General features: G+C 60.0%; 1 protein-coding gene across 12 annotated transcripts; it reads left to right on the forward strand.

Annotated features, from left to right (window-relative positions):
* The first annotated feature begins 1,452 nt into the window (after nucleotides 1-1,452).
* On the forward strand, nucleotides 1,453-18,282 carry ABCA7 (ATP binding cassette subfamily A member 7). 12 transcript variants are annotated; one of them, XR_015167329.1, is made up of 47 exons: nucleotides 1,453-1,527; nucleotides 1,628-1,817; nucleotides 1,904-1,997; nucleotides 2,174-2,315; nucleotides 2,393-2,511; nucleotides 2,648-2,724; nucleotides 3,000-3,080; nucleotides 3,315-3,525; nucleotides 3,619-3,758; nucleotides 4,029-4,145; nucleotides 4,370-4,537; nucleotides 4,679-4,896; nucleotides 5,183-5,359; nucleotides 5,694-5,916; nucleotides 6,052-6,273; nucleotides 6,369-6,570; nucleotides 6,826-6,936; nucleotides 7,158-7,329; nucleotides 7,710-7,841; nucleotides 7,940-8,079; nucleotides 8,301-8,438; nucleotides 8,614-8,798; nucleotides 8,891-8,963; nucleotides 9,320-9,522; nucleotides 9,780-9,828; nucleotides 10,035-10,139; nucleotides 10,215-10,369; nucleotides 10,589-10,713; nucleotides 10,800-10,898; nucleotides 11,032-11,319; nucleotides 11,540-11,572; nucleotides 11,675-11,852; nucleotides 11,939-12,108; nucleotides 12,530-12,707; nucleotides 12,943-13,058; nucleotides 13,328-13,472; nucleotides 13,566-13,689; nucleotides 14,049-14,178; nucleotides 14,250-14,370; nucleotides 14,459-14,521; nucleotides 15,535-15,641; nucleotides 15,860-16,001; nucleotides 16,683-16,817; nucleotides 16,892-16,995; nucleotides 17,152-17,244; nucleotides 17,764-17,928; nucleotides 18,030-18,282. XR_015167329.1 is itself a non-coding variant. In XM_086411282.1 (47 exons), the coding sequence occupies exons 2-47, from the start codon at nucleotides 1,752-1,754 to the stop codon at nucleotides 18,174-18,176; spliced, it is 6,459 nt and encodes a 2,152-aa protein (XP_086267408.1). In that variant the 5' UTR covers nucleotides 1,453-1,527; nucleotides 1,628-1,751; the 3' UTR covers nucleotides 18,177-18,282. The 12 variants fall into 12 exon arrangements, 7 of the variants coding, with proteins under 7 accessions (XP_086267408.1, XP_086267410.1, XP_086267409.1 ...); XM_086411282.1 differs by having other exon boundaries at nucleotides 17,688-17,928; XR_015167330.1 differs by lacking the exon at nucleotides 15,535-15,641 and having other exon boundaries at nucleotides 14,459-14,516; nucleotides 17,688-17,928.
* The last annotated feature ends 333 nt before the right edge of the window (nucleotides 18,283-18,615 follow it).

Consider the following 18,615-nt stretch of genomic DNA (forward strand, 5'->3'; position numbering starts at 1 on the left):
ATTATCTTGTGAAATATATCCAATTTCCTGGAAGGAGAAACTTCTGGAGGTTTTCTTCAAAATCGGGGTGACCATTATGACCCCAGATTCTAATCTTAGAATGTTGAGGGCCACCTCCCCCTCTGCTATAGCCTGGCCCACTGTAGGGACCGAGGAATGTTTGTGGAATGAATGAATGAACAAATGATTCTAGTCAAACTCCCCTTTTCTGGATGGACAAATAGAGTCCCAGGGTACCAGGGCGAGTTTGGTTAGGACTGGGGCCCCCTCTGGAGAAAGAGGGGAGAAAGAGATCTCCTGAGACCCAGAGCTGCGGTATTGCAGGCGGTTATGCAACGTGCAAAGAGCCTGGAGATTTTGTGCCGAGGACAACCTGTGCGAGTTGACCCGGGCGGTCCTCCTCCTCGCGGTGATGCAGCAAGAAAAGAGCGATCCCTTTAAGAAACCCGGCTCGGCGCGGCCTCGCTGTGACACCGCCTCCCGCGTTAGCGCGAGGGGCTCCAGCTGGCCAGGTCTTTGAGTGGCGCATATAGAAGCCAATGGGAGTGGACGGGGCGGGGCTATGCCCGAGACCGGCGGCCGCAGGCCCCGGGTGCTAGGTACTATCCGCAGCAGGGGCGCCTCGCCAGCGGCAAGGGCTCCTCTTAAAGGAGCCGCTCTCCGCGGCCGCTGCGGAGGGTAGGGAAAGTGGAGAGAGCTGGGGGCTGGAATGGTGGGAAGGTCCTGAGAGGATGCCGAGGTGCGGATGGGTAGAAGGGAGGCAGATTCCGTGGGAATTAAAGGGTGTGGCCCGAATCTAGACTCTCACTCATTTTCACTCCCTGGCCGGGGAGTGTTGGAAGCTGCAGAATTGACCACTAATTTTCCAAGAGGAGGTTGGGCAATAGACTCACCTACCTGCAGCCGCTCTCCCAGTTGATACGCCGCTAAGCTCTCTCCCCCATTTTACCAATAGAAAAACTGAGGCCGCTCCCCGCCCCCCGATCCCATTTGTAAATGAGTCCTGAAGTGGGGGTCAGGGGTCCTGGGTCCATTCCCTGTCCTTCTGGCGGCCTCAGTTTCTCCGTGTGTACGATGATGAAGTAGGCCAGGCTGGACTCCAAGCAAGGTACACTATCAATAATAGCTGCTTCCAGAAGCGTCCCTGCTTCTTACTCATTTTCTGGATCTTGGGGTTCTTCTGAGCGACGAATAGTACGTGACGGGTGGGCAGAGCTGGAGCCCCCTTCCAGCTGGGTGACTCGCCTCTCTGGTGGCCTGGGATAGCCCTTCTTCCAGACAGCAGTATAAAATACTCCTAGCTATCATTATTGGAGGAGAGAGGGGGGAAAGGGAATCCTTGCCTGGGTTAAGGATGAGGCTGGGGGACGGGACCTGGAAGCCCCCCCACCCCAGGAGGGCTTAGGGTGGAGCCTGATAATGAAAGAGTTAAGCCTAGGCTCCGCCCCCTGCAGGATAAATTCCCCGCCTTTGGGACCCCAGCTGCTGCTCTGGAGGAAGCGACAGATCCCGCGCAACCAATCAGATGTGAGGAAGGATTCGAGCAGGTCTCCCGTTGGCTTACTCCACCCCTCCGGAGAATAGAGCCCCTTTAATAAGCACCTACTGTTTTCTTGGCTCCAAGCAGAGCTTCCAAGAATGCTGAGCAATGAAATAGATGATGAGGTTCAGAGAGGAACAGAGAGTTGCCCGCAAGCACACAGTACGTCCTCAGCTTGACCTCTCCGTCCTGTCTGCTGTCCATTTCCACCATGGCCTTCTGGACACAGCTGATGCTGCTGCTTTGGAAGAATTTCCTATATCGCAGGAGGCAGCCGGTAATGTCCAGTCGGGTGGGCCGGGGGTGGGGCGGCCCACAGCCCCCCATAGGCCGCCACTCCCCAAGCCTATTCTGCCCCCGCAGATCCAACTCTTGGTGGAGTTGTTGTGGCCGCTCTTTCTCTTCTTCATCCTGGTGGCCGTTCGCCATTCCCACCCCCCACTCGAGCAGCATGAATGTAAGCCCCCAAGCGTCCAGAGCTTTGGGGTTAGGATTAGCAGTGGTCACTCTATGCACAGGGGCCCCAGTGAGAACCCGGAGCACAGACCGGACGCTCAAATAATGGCTGAGGGGGGCACTCTGTCACTGGGGGTGGGGACTCAGCCAAGAACCCCACACCTGGTGTCCCTGCAGGTCATTTTCCCAACAAGCCGCTGCCCTCAGCAGGCACCATCCCTTGGCTCCAGGGCCTCATCTGCAATGTGAACAACACCTGCTTCCCGTGGCAAACCCCTGGCGAGGAGCCTGGCGTCCTCAGCAACTTCAAGGACTCCCTGTAAACCACTGGGAGCGGCGGGACAGGGGTGGGCAGCTTCGCCTAGCCTCCGCCTCCAGCCTTCTCTCTGTATCCAGGGTTTCGCGGCTCCTGGCAGATGCTCGCACTGTTTTGGGGGGCCCCAGTGCCCATAGGATGCTAGCTAGCCTGAGAAAGCTGATGCCCATTCTGAAGGCTGCACACACAGCCCGAGCAAGTAAGAAGGCGGGCCTGTGGTAGGCGGGGCTGGGCTCTGCGCCTCCACCTGATGGCACAGCTTGGAGTGGGACAAGTGGGACATGGCTCCAGCTAAACTTGGCCTCACCCTGGTCTTCTGTGCTTTACTCCCTCAGCCTTTCCTTGGCCCAGTGAGCAGCCCAAGGAGGGATTGTCCCTGGCCACTCAGCTGCTGGGGACACTGCTGCAAGGGGTGAGGTGGGGACAAGGCAGGATCTGGGACCCTGACCTCACCAAGTCTCACCCTGCCCCTTTCAGGGGCCAGCTTCCAGGCCTTTGCCTGGGCCTTCCCTGCAGTGATATTCCTTAGATTCCAGCCCTGAGACCTTTAACAAGCTCAGGTGCCTCTTGGAGCCTTAGTTTCTCTGTTAGTAAAATGAGGCTATGATTGCATGGACCCCTTGGGAACTTGGATCCCGAGTAAGACGTCCGCAAACCTCATTGTCATCTTGTCATCTTTCTTCCCAGGAGTCCCTGGGCTCTGTGCTGGGTCATGCCCAGGAGTCCGTGGGCAGCCTTGTGGAGACTGCAGAGGACATGGCCCAGGAGGTAGGAGGCCAATGCAGTCTCCACCCCTGCCAGGAAACTAGAGGGGTGGGCTGCAGGAAGGGGAGAGGACAGAGCAACCCTGGGCACCTGTCCTCAGTAGTTGTATGGGGGTACTAGGGCAGAAAGAGAGGGCAAGGGTGCTCCTGGTGGAGGGCCCTGCCCTGGTTATAGCTTGGTGGTGGGGTCACACGGAAGGGAAGCCTGCCCAGCCCTCTGGTGACCCCCCTCCTCCAGCTCCTGGAGCTGCCCAGCCTGGGAGAGCTGTGGGCCCTGCTACAGAGACCCCACAGGCCAGGTGGTCCCCTGGAGGCGGTGGCAGAAGCCCTCTGCAGTGTCAGGGGGCCCAGCAAACCAGGCGGGCCCTCCCTCAACTGGTATGAGGCCAGTGACCTGAAGGAGCTTGTGGGGCAGGAGCCAGCGCAGGCCCTGCGGGACAACAGCCTGAGTGAGTGACCAACCTGGTTTCTACCCCTCTCCCTGGGGAAGCAGGGCCAGGACGTGGGCACAGGGCCTCATGGTGCTCCCACCCTGGCCCTAGGCCCCACCTGCGCTGAGCTGACGGGGGGCCTGGACACCCACCCCCTGTCCCGCCTACTTTGGAGGCGCCTGAAGCCGCTGGTCCTGGGGAAAGTACTGTTCACGCCTGACACACCCTTCACCCGGCAGATCATGGCCCAGGTGACAGTGCGAGGGGCCCTCAGTCCCAGCCTCGGCTGAGGAGGAGAGAGCCAGGCCACAGGAGAGCTCTGAGTCCCGAGACTGGCTGCTCCTGGGCTGGGTCCAGGATGCGGGGTTTGAAATGGAGGGATTGCCAGATTTCAGACAGTGCTCAGAGGTGCAGGATAGAGCATAGGGGAGAAGGCAAGAGGGGTGGGCAGGGGGCTTCACTAGAGGGAAGGGTCATGAACGGCTAAGGCTAGTGTGGACCTCAGCACCCACCTCTTCCAGGTCAACCGAACTTTCCAGGAGCTGGCGCTGTTGAAGGACATCCAGGAGGTGTGGGAGCTGCTGGGACCCCAGCTCTTCAACTTCCTGAACGATAGTGCCAATGTCGCCATGCTACAGGTGGGGCCAGGACAGGAGTGGGAGAGGGGTGTGGGGGGCGGGGGTGTGTGGCAGCAGGGTCACCCCTGATGAGGATTTGGGAGAAGGGCAGGGACTTCCAGGCGAGGGTGTGGAGGTGGGGAGTGGTATCCACGGTGAGCTCAGGCCGCTCACTGGGATGGAAAGAGGGGTAACAGGCCCTGAACGTCCAATGCAGACCCCCATCTTCTCTGACACCCCTACAGAGGCTCCTGCAGATCCAGGACAAGGGAAGGAGGCAGCCAAGACCTGGAGGTGGGGCCAGAGTGGAAGCTCTTCGTGCTTTTCTGAATCCCCGCAGCGGTGGCTACAGCTGGCAGAAGGCCCACGCTGATGTGGGACACCTGGCGGTCACACTGGGCCGTGTGATGGAGGTGAGGGACCGTCCACCTGGGAAAACATCTCCGAGGGGAGAGGCAGCCCTGCTGAGGGCCTCTTAGGAGGAAGCGCGGCTCCGCCTTCAGGTCCAGGGGAGGACCCTGGGGCCTCGAACTCACGCCCAGGTTCCTCCGCAGTGCGTGACTCTGGACAAGCTGGAGGCCGCCCCTTCAGAGGCCGCCCTGGTGGAGCGGGCCCTGAAGCTGCTCTCCGAGCACCGTTTCTGGGCCGGCATCGTCTTCTTGGGGCCCGAGGACTCCCCGGACCCCGCGCAGTCCCCAGGCCCTGGCCACGTGCGCATCAAGATCCGCATGGATATCGATGATGTCGCAAGAACCAATAAGATCAAGGACAGGTGGGGGGCCTTGTGGGTCGGAACCAGAGGGGGAGTGCTAGGGAGCATCTCACCTATCAGAGATCTTGGTAGGTGGGGCCCAAGTCCTTAGACCAATAGGAACCCACGATGGGCGGGGTTTATGGTGTGATGGGCACAGCCAAGGGCTTGGTGGGTGGGGTCAATGCCTTGGCTTCTGGGATAAGATTAAAGCACTTGGCAGGTGGGTCTAGGTAGTTTGTACACAGGTGAGGGCGGAGCTAAAGTTGTGATGGGCAGGTCCCAGCTACTCCCATACTTCTTTCAGGTTTTGGGACCCCGGTCCGGCCGCTGACCCCCTGACGGACCTGCGCTACGTGTGGGGTGGCTTCGTGTACCTGCAAGACCTGCTGGAGCGCGCAGCTGTGCGCGTGCTCACAGGCACCACCCCCCATGCCGGCCTCTACCTCCAGCAGATGCCCTACCCCTGCTATGTGGACGATACGTGAGCACCCTTTCCTCACTTCTCCCAGATGCCAGATCCTGGGTCTCAGGGTGGGGGCCTGGGTGCCATCTGGAATATTCACGCAGTCAAGGCTGAGAACTACGGTTCAGAGGGACCACTCCCCGTGACCTTGTAGCTGGAGGAGCCGGGATCCTTCAGGGTCTGGGGTCTCTGGATACAGGGAGAACGTAACCTGACAGCACCATCAGGAGTCCGAGGACAAGGAAGGGCCAATGTCCTCGCCGCACCTTGGGGTCCCAGGGCGGGAACTGTCGTGCCAGATGGGGGCAGCGCGGGGGTCTTTGGCATCCACCGCAGCTGCCCACTGCCCCAGGTTCCTGCGCGTGCTGAGCCGGTCACTGCCACTCTTCCTGACACTGGCTTGGATCTACTCTGTGGCGTTGACGGTGAAGGCCGTGGTGCGTGAGAAGGAGACTCGGCTGCGCTACACGATGCGCGCCATGGGGCTCAGCGCCACTGCACTGTGGCTGGGCTGGTTCCTCAGCTGCCTCGGGCCCTTCCTCCTCAGCACCGCGCTGCTTGTGCTGGTACTCAAGGTGCGTGCACCCCCGCCTTGCCGACTCGGGACTGGTGCGTGTGTACGGGGAGGTAACGGGCAGGGGGCACCTCGCGGGGTTGCGCGTCCCTAGGCGAATCCGCGCTCTCCCTCCAGCTCCCTTGTCCTCCTGCAGCTCGGAGACATCCTCCCCTACAGCCACCCGGGGGTGCTGTTCCTGTTCTTGGCGGCTTTCGCTGTGGCCACAGTGGTCCAGAGTTTCTTGCTGAGCGCCTTTTTCTCCCGCGCGAACTTGGCAGCCGCCTGTGGGGGTCTTGCCTACTTCGTACTCTATCTGCCCTACGTGCTGTGCGTGGCCTGGAGGGACCAGCTGCCAATGGGCGGCCGCGTGGCCGCGGTGAGAGCCGGGCCGTGTGGGTGCAGGGGTGCTTCACCCTTAGCTGCCCTTGTTTGCTGACCTACCTACCCGCCGCTACCCGCCCCCACCCATAGAGCCTTCTGTCGCCCGTGGCCTTCGGTTTTGGCTGCGAGAGCCTGGCGCTGCTGGAGGAGCAGGGCGAGGGCGCGCAGTGGCACAACTTGGGCACCGGGCCTACAGCAGATGTCTTCAGCTTGGCCCAGGTCTCTGGCCTTCTGTTGCTCGATGCTGCTCTCTATGGCCTTGCCACTTGGTACCTGGAGGCGGTGTGTCCAGGTGGGCCGTAGGAGACGCAGGGGAGACTGGGCTGAGGGCGGCGCGGACGGGGTGGGGCTGAGGGGGCCTGGAATACAGATGAAAGGGTGGGTCTTCCTGGCACCTGCGCACTGGTGGCTGTGTTTGAGGGACGGCCTGGGGCAGGCAGGCAGGTGGGCGGGGCTTCCTGGTTACCCCTTACCTGCATCCCTGCATCCCGGGTGGGCACACTCCAGGGGGAGCGCCTCAGGGGTAACTGAGCACCACTCCCCACAGGCGAGTATGGGATCCCCGAACCGTGGAACTTTCCCTTTCGGAGGAGCTACTGGTTTGGGTCTCAGACCCCCAAGGGTCCTGCCCCAGTTCTGACCGCACAGGACCCCAAGGGTAAGGCCCAACAAACCTTGGCTGTCACTTCCCTGTCTGGATTCTCAGCCCCTACAAAACCCAGGTCCTCATGGATCCCAATTCTCTGGACTTTCCCAGGTCCTGAGGCTCCCCTAACTCCCACAGACCCCAGCCCCACAAGTCCCTGACTCCACAGACCAGCTTGAACAGTCCCCAGGCTTCTGAGGGCGCCCATAACTGAGTCTGCCCTCCTTCCTCAGTGCTGGTGGAGGAGGCGCCCCCTGGCCTGATTCCGGGGGTCTCCATACGCGGCCTGGAAAAGCGCTTTGCTGGCAACCCGCAGCCGGCGCTGTGCGGACTCAGCCTGGACTTCTACCAGGGCCACATTACCGCCTTCCTGGGCCACAATGGGGCTGGCAAAACGACCACAATGTGAGCAGCCATCACTCCTTTCCCCTCACAGCTCCCCTCCCCTCCAGCTCCTCTTCTTGGGTCTCAACTTGCACACTTGTTCAAGGGAAAGGACCTCTGGGGTCAGAAGGTCCCTATCTGTACAGTGACAGAGGACCCTGATGCCCCCCTGCAGCCCCCCAGCCCCAGTTCCCTTTGGACCTCCCCTGTAGTTCACTTTGGATCCACAGTAGGCAGGTGATGAATATTTTCTCTGAGCTTCGTCTTCCCTCCCCTGTAAAATGGGAACATAATACCTCTTTGGTCTGGGCATACAGTAGGTGCCCTGTAAATGCTGGTACCTCTGCTCTGGGAGCCTCAGCCTCCCCTCTGAAGCTGCTCTGAGACCCCTGCACCTGCAGGTCCATCCTGAGTGGCCTCTTTCCACCCACGGCTGGCTCCGCCTCTGTCCTGGGCCACGACGTCCGGACCAGCATGGTAGCCATCCGGCCCTGCCTGGGTGTCTGCCCGCAGTACAACGTGCTCTTTGACCTGTGAGTCTCCATGGGCATGGCAGTGGGGGTGCTGGGTGCTTTCTGGGGCCTTGCCTGCCATGGTAACTCCCCCCATTGTCTTTTGTACACGGCCTCAGACTGACTGTGGATGAGCACATCTGGTTCTATGGGCGGTTGAAGGGTCTGAGCGCAGCTGCCGTGGGTCCCGAGCAGGACCGGCTGCTGCAGGACATGGGGCTGATCCCCAAGAGGCATGCACAGACTCATCACCTGTCAGGTGAGCCTGGACTTGGGGGAGCCTCCAGGTCTGCAGAGATGAGGCTGGGGGGTGGTGCTGGGACTTTATATTGAGGACTGTGGGATGCCAGAGGAGATGGGCAGACTTGGGGACCCAGGAGGAATCAGGCACTGTGGTCCAGGTGGGTAGGGAAAGGTACAGGAAGAAGGGAGGCAGCCCTGCCCAAGACTGTGGAGATCTTGACCCCTGTCCCAACCCAGGCGGGATGCAGCGGAAGCTCTCAGTGGCCATTGCCTTTGTGGGTGGCTCCCAAGTTGTTATCCTGGATGAGCCCACAGCTGGTGTGGACCCCACTTCCCGTCGAGGCATCTGGGAGCTACTGCTCAAATATCGTGAAGGTAAGAACTGGGAGTGGCCTGAGATTTCCCTGGATGCTGATTGAAAGGTCAGATCTTTCTGACAAAGAGGTGATGGAAGATGGGGTTTTGAGTGATAAGTAGGAGTTTACCGCATGGGGCAGGGACCACAGCTTGGGCAGCCTGATGACATGTGTGGGTTGGGTCCCCTGCCTAGGTCGCACACTGATCCTCTCCACCCACCACCTGGATGAGGCGGAGCTGTTGGGAGACAGGGTGGCGGTAGTGGCAGGGGGCCGCCTGTGCTGCTGTGGCTCTCCTCTGTTCCTGCGACGTCACTTGGGCTCCGGATACTACCTGACCTTGGCCAAGGGTCCCCCGCGTCTGGCGACCAGCAAAAAGGTGAGGGCTGGAACTGACCTCCGACCGACCCCAGTTCTTAAGACCCCATCCAGGCGCGATGGCCATGGCAGCTGGTGCCCCTCTGCCCCCAGGGTGAAGCCGGCTTGAAGAACAGCATGGATGCTGGGCAGAAAAGGGAGCCAGGCAGCCAGGCCAGCTCTGCCGGTGAGGGCGGGGGTGGGAGAGCCTGAGTGAGGGGCTGTGGATGGGGCTGGGAGAGCCAGAGGGAGGGGCCAGTGGGGGGGCAGTGACTTGGTTCAGGGCAACAGGCCTGACGACCCCAGGCTTGACCCCTGACCTGACCCCTGAGCTGAGCTGACACACAAACCTACCTCTGACCCTGAGTGGACTCTGGCCCTGACCCCAGGTCAAGTCCTGCCATTGGGTGCTTAATCCTGACCTCCTCTGCCCTCAGGGACTGGTCCCTTGTGGGTCACCCAAGCCCCTTCCTCAAGGGGGTAGGGCAGGAGCCAGGGCAACATGGGACCCCAGGGCCCCTGACATGCCTGCCGCCCACCTAGGTGCAGCCCAGCTGTGGGCCATAGTGCAGCGCCACGTGCCCGGCACACGGCTGGTCAAGGATCTGCCACATGAGCTGGTGCTGGCGCTGCCCTACAAGGGTGCCCTGGATGGCAGCTTCGCTGAGCTCTTCCATGATCTGGACCAGCGGCTGGGGGAGCTGGGACTGGCTGGCTATGGGATCTCTGACACCAGCCTGGAGGAGGTGTGGCTGCTGGATGAGGTGGGGGGCAGGAGGAGGGCTGCCTGGAGGAGGTGGTGCCTGGAAGGATGAAGAAGAGTCTGCCTGTGGACACCTGGGTGTCCCAGGGAGGAGGCAGGGCCCACATGGAGGCCTGGAGGCTCAGAGGCCCTCAGGGAGGCTTGGGGACCCCCAGTGTTTGAGGGATATGTGGCCCTTGAGTCCCCCTCCCTCTTGTGTGTCCCCAGGCTCTGTCTGAGCCCCCTGCTTTGTCTTCCCAGATCTTCTTGAAGGTGGTGGAGGATTGTGCTGTGGACGCAGGCCCAGAGGGTATGCCTGCAGGCCCCTGTCCTAACCCCTCACCCTGGTCCAGAGTCCAACCTGACTTTAGACCAAGTCCCCACTCTTGCCTAACATGACCCAACCTACAGCCCTGACCTCCACCCTGATTCCTGACCCCTCCTTTGTGAGCCTTGACACTGGCCCAGACCCCAGGCCAAACACTAAGCCTGACCCCAACACTGGTGACTTTGCAGATGGTAGGCCCAGGCAGGGCCCGTGCTTGGGTATTGCTCATCCCGATGCGACTAGGAAGCTCCAGGTTCCGCCAGAAGAGACAGCCCTGGAGAATGGAGGGCTGGGTGAGTTGTCCCTGCCCCACCCTGTGGCCCTTCCTGGTCCCCAGGGCCGAGCACTGACCCTCCCATCCCCCACAGTTGGCTCTGCCCCTGAGACACAGGCACTACAGGGCTCTGGGCCGGCCACCGCAGGCCGCGTACACAGCTGGGCGCTCACCTACCAGCAACTCCGGGCCTTACTTCTCAAGCGTTTCCTGCTTGCCCGCCGCAGCCGCCGTGGCCTGTTTGCTCAGGTGAGGGGCCACCTAGTAGGGGAGTGTGGGGGAAGCCCCTTGGTGTCTTTCTTACACTCTACGACCTAATTCATCCCCATAAGCCCAGGTGTATGCCCCACTTTGAACACTTTTATTGAGAGCACTGGGGAGCCATGGATGGTTCTAGAACAGGATCAGGGAAGGCTGCAGGTGAGCCTGGCAGCCAATGGGTGGGGAACTGATGGGCTGGCCCTTCAGATTGTGCTACCTGCTCTCTTCGTGGGCCTGGCGCTGGTGTTCAGCCTCATTGCACCCCCATTTGGATACTACCCAGCTCTGCAGCTGAGCCCCAGCATGTATGGCTCCCAGGTGTCCTTCTTCAGGTAGGTGCAGAGGAGAGGGGCCTGGTGGGGAGACGGGGCCCAGGGGCCTGTGGGCACAGCCCTGACCCTGCACCCACTATACACAGTGATGACACTCCAGGGGACCCTGAACACGCCCGCCTGCTCGAGGCCCTGCTGGAGGAGGCTGGACTGGAGGAGCCTTACCTGAAAAGTAACTCCAGCAGGTGAGGGCCCTCCAGCCTGGGCCTGGCTCCTCTCCGGCCTCGGTTTCCCTGTCTGGGCTCTGGAGCATCCCCCATGCCTGGTTGGGAGCAGGGGGCCTCCAGTCCCACCCCCACCCTGCTCCTACCCCCACAGGGCACCAGCATGCGCACGGCCTGCCCTCTGCCACTTCTCGGTGCCTGATGTCCCTGCGGACGTGGCTGAGGTCTTGGCCAGTGGCAACTGGACCCCGGAGTCTCCATCCCCCGCCTGCCAGTGCAGCCAGCCTGGTGCCCGCCGCCTGCTGCCTGACTGCCCTGCTGCGGCCGGTGGTCCCCCGCCACCCCAGGCGCCAACCAGCTCTGGTGAAGTGGTCCAGAACTTAACGGGCCGAAACCTGTCTGACTTCCTGGTCAAGACCTACCCGCGCCTGGTGCGCCAAGGGTGAGCACCACCCTGGACTTGGCGTGGCCAGCTGTAGCAGGGGTCCAGTGGGGAGGATGTGGTACAGTCCTGGGAGGGGTTGGGGGGATGCCCAGGCTGGGGCTCTGGTCTGGGGCCTACTGGGGGCCCTCTGTGCCTCCTTCTTTTAATTTGTCTCACTCAACTCACCAGCATCTTTGTCTCTGTCCCACTCACCTCTCTGTGTCTGTCTCTCTCACAGCCTGAAGACCAAGAAATGGGTGAATGAGGTCAGGTAAGGAGGGTCCCTTGCATGGGTTCCTTTCCTGTGCCCTCTGCCTGCCTGCCGCCCCACCCTCCCAACCCTCAGCTGTCTCCCACCTCCACTGCCCCTCAGGTATGGGGGCTTCTCCCTGGAGGGCCGAGACCCAGGCCTGCCCTCGGGCTTGGAGGTGGGCCGCTCCCTGGAGGAACTGCGGGCACTGCTGAACCCCGCACCAGGCGAGGCCCTCGACCACCTCCTGAACAATCTCACAGCATGGGCTGTTGGTCTGGACACTCAAGATGGCCTCAAGGTGGTAACTGGCGGTGGCCAGCTGGCACTGTGGTGGGGGAGGTCTGATCCCAGGTCACTGACCCCTTGGCCCCAATTCCATCACAGATCTGGTTTAACAACAAGGGCTGGCACGCCATGGTGGCCTTTGTAAACCGAGCCAACAACGCTCTCCTGCGTGCCCACCTGCCACCAGGCTCCTCCCACCATGCCCACAGCATCACCACGCTCAATCACCCCCTGAACCTCACCAAGGAGCAGTTGTCTGAGGCTGCACTGTGAGTGCCCCTACCCCGTGTGTCCCGCCACCTTGTGTGCCACTCCACCCTGCGTGTCCCCCTGTCCCATGTATCCCCCCACCCCGGTTGGTCTCTCTGTTGTTTCTGGTGGTGGAAGCTGAAGTTACGCTCTGCCACACTCTTGCTGTGTAAACAGAGAACAAGAACTTCCCCTCTCCACCCCTTAGGCCAGGGTAATGGGGCATCATCAGGCTTCATGGGCTGCAGTCTCCCCCATCTGCCTGCACGTCCTTGTCACATCCACTTCTATCCTACTAGAGACCTGGACGATCTCTCCCTGCCTAACAGTTCAAAATGGCTCAGGACATTCCCCACCAGCTGTGTCTAGCCCTGGGGACCTCAGTCCCATCAGTGGTGAGCACAGCTCCTCTCTGAGCAGCTCATGCCCCTTCACTCCCAGGATGGCCTCCTCAGTGGACGTGCTTGTCTCCATCTGCGTGGTCTTCGCCATGTCCTTTGTCCCGGCCAGCTTCATCCTTGTCCTCATTGACGAGCGTGTCACCCGAGCCAAACACCTGCAGTGCATGGGGGGCCTGCCCCCCACTCTCTACTGGCTTGGCAACTTTCTCTGGGACGTGGTACGCAGACCGCCTGGAGGGTTGGGGGCCCTGCCACCACTTGCCACTGCCTCTTCTGGCCCTTTCTGGTCAGGAACTTGTCTAGGATGGCACCACTGAAGTCTTGGGGATGATGGAGACCTCGTCCTATTATCCAAAGCACAGGGAGGTTGGGGTGGGACACAATGCCAAGGATGCCTGTGGGCTTCCCTGGTAGCTCAGCATACTGAAGGTATAACCACCATCTCCAATGCAGTGTAACTACTTGGTGTCAGCGTGCATCGTGGTGCTCATCTTTTTGGCCTTCCAGCAGAGGGCGTATGTGGCCCCTGCCAACCTGCCTGCCCTCCTGCTGTTGCTACTACTGTATGGGTGAGGTTCCCAGCCCCTCCAGGACTTGTTCTCCCTCAACTCTGCTGAGGGAGCTGGGACTCTATAGCAGATCCTAAGGAGAGATATGGAGATCTGAGAGGACTCCAAGTGTGATCTTATTCAGGGGGTATGCCAAGGAGGCCTTAAAAGCTCATCTTGACCTGACCATGTTACAGAGGTCTACAACACAGTTTGGGATGGGAGATCTATATTCTTCTCAGGGCTGCTCAGCCTGTCTGGCAATAACAGTGGCTCCTGTTCCCCCTCAGCTGGTCAATCACGCCACTCATGTACCCAGCCTCCTTCTTCTTCTCCGTGCCCAGCACAGCCTATGTTGTGCTCACCTGCATCAATCTGTTCATTGGTATCAATGGCAGCATGGCCACCTTCGTGCTTGAGCTCTTCTCTGATCAGGTGGGACCCACAAGGCTGGGCCTTGGGTTGGGGTCAGACTGGGCCTCAGCCTCGGCTTCTGACCCACCTCCTTCTTAATCTGCCCCTGAGCAGAAGTTGCAGAAGGTGAGCCGGATCCTGAAACAGGTCTTCCTTATCTTTCCTCACTTCTGCTTGGGCCGGGGCCTCATCGACATGGTGCGGAACCAGGCCATGGCTGATGCCTTTGAGCGCTTGGGTGAGAACTTCTCTCCAGGAGGGGAAGTGCCAGACAAGAGTCAATCCTACAGTGCAGGGACAAACAGCAGCCCCTAGGAAGAGAACTTGAGGTCTTAGATGACCTGGAAGGGTGGGTAGGCAAAGTTAAAAGTGCAGCAAAGCAGCCATAAAAGTTAACTCCATCTTGGTCATGTCACAAGAGGTCTAAGGCACTAAATAAAGGAGGTGGCAATGCCACTGTTTTCCATGCCAATTAGACCTCAGTTGAGTGTCTATTCAGCTTGGTGCTTTCCCTTAAGAACCCAAGGTGACCTGAATGGGGAGAGGCCCAGTAACCAAGACCCTAAAATGACCCTATCCCTCTTTGTGTCCCCACAGGAGAGGGGTATTTCCAGTCGCCCCTGCGTTGGGAGGTGGTCGGCAAGAACCTCTTGGCCATGTTCATACAGGGGCCAATCTTCCTCCTCTTTACATTACTGCTTCAGCACCACAACCGCCTCCTACCACAGTCAGTGGGGACCAGGGAGGGTGGCAGGGACTGGGGTCTCGCTCTGGGCCCACTCATATCTCTGTCCTTAGACCCAAGCTGAGGCCGTTACCCGCCCTGGGAGAGGAGGATGAGGATGTGGCCCGTGAGCGGGAACGGGTAGTACAAGGGGCCACCCAGGGGGATGTGTTGGTACTGAGGGACCTGACCAAGGTGGGTGTGGGTTGGGGGGCCTCCACTGCTGGGTTGGGGGGGCCTCCACTGGCCCACCCACCTTTCTCATGGACTTCCATCCTCCCAGGTGTACCCTGGGCAGAGGACACCAGCTGTTGACCGCCTGTGCCTGGGGATCCCCCCTGGTGAGGTAAGTCCAGGTGGTGCAAGGGTGAGAGGCTGCCCTATTGTACGCCCACTGGTCTTTACCATGTTTGTGTCTACCTCCCCCTATGGAACACCTACTCTGTCTGTTGTCCTATACTGAGTACCTACTGGCTGTCAGTATTTGAGCTCCTATTTAGAGCCAACAAATATGAAGCTCCTATTGCATGGTTACATTTATTGATCCCCACTGTGTGCAATAAGATTAACAAGATCTTAGTGAGGATAAATTTGTTATTGAACACCTACTGGCCTCCCATACATGTGCCAGTTACTATGTGCACCTACTATATGTTAGCATTTATTGAGTACCAACTGTATACAGTAAAGCTTGTTGAACCCCCCCACCATTGGTGTACCAAAAGTGTATTGAATGCCACCTTTGTGATGATCAACTTTTATCAAACACCAACATTTATGAGTCCATACTTTATATGTATTAAGCACTTGCTCACAACCAATATTTAGTAGGCACCTGCTCTGTACCAATGCACATTCAAGCAACTACTTTGTGCAAACTTGTCTGCTGTGGTCCATTTCCTGGCCACCTACTAGGGGCTAGCACACACCTGTGAAAACCTGTGGTGTGTTGGTATAAATTGCCATCACTCTTTAGCAAATGCCTACTGTGTTCAGTCAACCTCTCCATCTTGGGTTGACTGTGTGCCCAGCATGAATTCTCACCAGGTGCTCTTGCTGTCGGTACCCACTGCATGGCAGGAAACATTCAGCCAACTCTTGCCTCAATATTTATGGAGCACTGACTGCAAGTGACCTTTATAGAACATCTACTGTGTCCATTGATTAAATACATGCTGTGTGTCATCTAGCACTTCTGCTATGTGACAGCTTGTGCCCACTCACACACCCCAGTATCTGCCCAGGGATCCCCTTGCCCACAGCCCTCCCAGTGGAAGCTGAGAAGCCTGTCCCAGAAGTCAGAGATGCTGGGACAATTGTCCGGGCTTCTATGAGTGCCTTCTGTGGGTATACCTGCAGTGTTTCGGGCTGCTGGGCGTGAACGGAGCAGGGAAAACATCCACATTCCGCATGGTGACTGGGGACACGCTGCCCAGTGGGGGTGAGGCCATTCTGGAAGGCCACAGGTGAGGGGCTCCTGGGCTCTTGTTCCTCCCCACCTTCCCCTGCTCTCGCATATATGGACAGGATCAGCCTGGCCTTGAGTCCCCCTGCAATGGACCCGGCCCTGAGTTACCTCCTGTCCCTTATCAGGGTGGGTGAGCCCCAAGGCCCCTGCTTGCCCCTCGCATGGCCAGGGCCAGCCAGTGCCCTGAGTTCCCTGTCCCCCATCCCCCATCCCCAGCGTGGCCCAGGAACCGGCTGCAGCTCACCGCCGCATGGGCTACTGCCCTCAGTCGGATGCCATCTTCGAGCTGCTGACCGGTCGTGAGCACCTGGAGCTGTATGCACGCCTGCGAGGAGTCCCCGAAGCCCAAGTTGCCCAGGTGATCACTCTCCCCACTAACCCCTCCGGTCCCCACCCCAATCTCTCCCTTGGACCACAGTCTCTGCTGCTCTCGGTCCCCTGACCTTAGGTCCTCTGGCCCTGCCCTGCCCTCCCTGAGCGCCTACACACTCATCGGGTCCACCCCCACACCCCCAGCCCTTCCCACCATCCTCAGGCTGCACTCGCCCCGTCTCTGCTTAGGGGCCCGCCCCTTCTCTCTTAGACCTTCCTGGCTGTGGCCCCGCCTACTTTCACCTCCGGGTTAGGGCTTCGCTTCCGGCCACCAGGCCAGGCCCTGCCTCTCCTGGTCTGGCCCCGTCTCCAGTCGCAGCCCCGCCCCGTATTGGCTCTGGCCCCACCCTCTTTAGTTACCTTCCCACGGTATCCCCGGGCTTCCCTGGTGGCTCAGCCGGTTAAGAATCCGCCTGCAATGCAAGAGCTCTGGGTTCGATCCCTGTGTCAGGAAGATCCCCGGAAAAGGAAATGGCATCCCACTCCAGTATTCTTGCTTGGGAAATCCCATGGACAGCGGAGCCTGGCGGACTCTAATCCATGGAGTCACAAAGAGTCCACCACTGAGCACTGAGCGTCTAAACCACCACCATATCCCCTCCCTAGCCCCTCCCACTCACCCTGCACCCCATTCTCACTCTGCCCTTCCCATTCCATCCTGCCATAGACAGCAAGCTACGGCCTGACACGCCTGGGCCTCTCTCAGTATGCTGACCAGCCCGCTGGCACCTACAGCGGGGGCAACAAGCGGAAGCTGGCGACAGCCGTGGCTCTGGTGGGGGACCCGGCTTTAGTCTTTCTGGTATGTGTGTGAGGATGGGAGGACAGAGGAGGGGGAAGGGGCCGCATTTAAGCATCTCCCTGCTCTGCGCCCAGGACGAGCCGACCACTGGCATGGACCCTGGTGCCCGGCGGTTCCTCTGGAACAGTCTTCTGGCCGTGGTGCAGGAGGGCCGCTCCGTGGTTCTCACCTCACACAGGTGGGCCTGGGGAACGAGCAGTCTGGGACTGACAGGAAATGTCCAGAGCACAAGGTGGCCCAGAGCTGCAGGCTGAGGGTCCCTGGGAGGGGCAGCCCAGAGCCAAGTGCCGTGGGTCCAGGCCTGGTTGGAGCTCACGTCACTGGGCTCCCACAGCATGGAGGAGTGCGAGGCACTCTGCACACGCCTGGCCATCATGGTGAATGGGCGGTTCCGCTGCCTGGGCAGTGCGCAGCACCTCAAGGGCAGGTGAGCGGGGCAAGGCCTCAAGGCCTGGGTGCGGGCAGATCAGGGTGGAGGTGTAGGTGGGCCTGGAGGGGAGATCAGGTGGGGCCAGTTTGGGTTCTAACCAGGGAACAGGCAGGGATCATGGACTGTCCTGGAGAGGGGACAAGGCTGGACGGAGATGGGGAGGAGGTCTGATGGGTGAAGGTGTGTCCATGGGCAGAGGCCAAAGAGGGTCCGGCAAGTGAGCATGACCTGGATATTGCAGTGGGGCATGGCATTGCGTGGGTGGGACTGGGGAGCAGCAGGGTTAGAGACTGATGAGCATGTAGCCAGGGCTAGGAGCAGAGGTTGGGGTCAGGTTTGCCTGGGGGTCTAGAGGAGCCAAGTATAGGGGTGGGGCTAGAAGAGGGCTGGAAGATGGTATGGGCGGGTCCATTAGCTATCGTCTACCCCACCCACCCCAGATTCGGGGCTGGCCATACACTGACCCTGAGGGTGCCCTTGTCGAGATCCAAGTTGGCGGCTGACTTTGTGGCCCAGGCGTTCCCGGGAGCTGAGCTGCGGGAGGCGCATGGTGGCCGCCTGCGCTTCCAGCTGCTGCCAGGAGGGCGCTGCACCTTGGCGCTAGTCTTTGGATTGCTGGCAGCACACGGCGCAGAGCATGGTGTGGAGGACTTCTCTGTGAGCCAGACCACGCTGGAGGAGGTGACCGCCATGCCAGAACGGGGCTGGGGGTAAAGATGGGGTTGGGGGCTAGGCCCTCAAGCTGACCTCTCCTCCTGTTTCCCTGGGCCATCCACCTCTAGGTATTCTTGTACTTCTCCAAGGATCAGGGCAAAGAGGAAGATGAGAAGGAGACAGAAGTGGGGGCTGACCCTGTGCTAGGCCCGCAGCACCCCAAACTCATAACCCAGTTCCTCGATGACCACAGCATGGCTGAGACGGTCCTCTGAGCCTCCTCCTCTGTGGAGCTGGAGGGACCAAAGCAGGGCAGAGGGGCTGAAGCTTGACCCAGACTCCAGAGGCCCTGGAGGAAATAAAGGGAAGCTGTGGTGTGAAGCACTGTGTACCTGTGTCCCTGTGCCAGGTTGCATATTCATCCCAAAACGGCTCTGTACATGTGCCTGGACACTGGGCTTGGCACAGAGTGTGTGCTGGAGTGCGTGTGTGGATGCAGATGTGAACCTAGCTACAGCTAGCTGGACTCCTAGCTGTGAAAGCTTGTGTGGTGGCTGGGGAGTGTCTCCTGTGCAGGTGTGCCCTTCATAAGAGCCTGGACACTGCTCCTGGAGCCCCTGAGTGCCCCTGTAGTTCTGGCGCCTGAAGGCGGTACCTGTGAATGGCTGGATCTGAAGTGGGCATGAGGTCAGGGCTCAGGAATGTCTGGGGCAG

Source organism: Bos grunniens, chromosome 7 (assembly GCF_055505025.1).
Source record: "Bos grunniens cultivar Pamir isolate PY7600 chromosome 7, Bosgru_T2T1.0, whole genome shotgun sequence".
NCBI classification, from domain to species: domain Eukaryota; kingdom Metazoa; phylum Chordata; class Mammalia; order Artiodactyla; family Bovidae; genus Bos; species Bos grunniens.

Coding starts and splice junctions, on each gene's coding strand:
- ABCA7 (XM_086411282.1), top strand. CDS start 1,752: ATGGCCTTCTGGACACAGCTGATGCTGCTGCTTTGGAAGAATTTCCTA. Junction 4,146..4,369: donor CCAATGTCGCCATGCTACAG/GTGGGGCCAGGA, acceptor ACACCCCTACAG/AGGCTCCTGCAGATCCAGGA. Junction 10,899..11,031: donor CTGAAAAGTAACTCCAGCAG/GTGAGGGCCCTC, acceptor CTACCCCCACAG/GGCACCAGCATGCGCACGGC.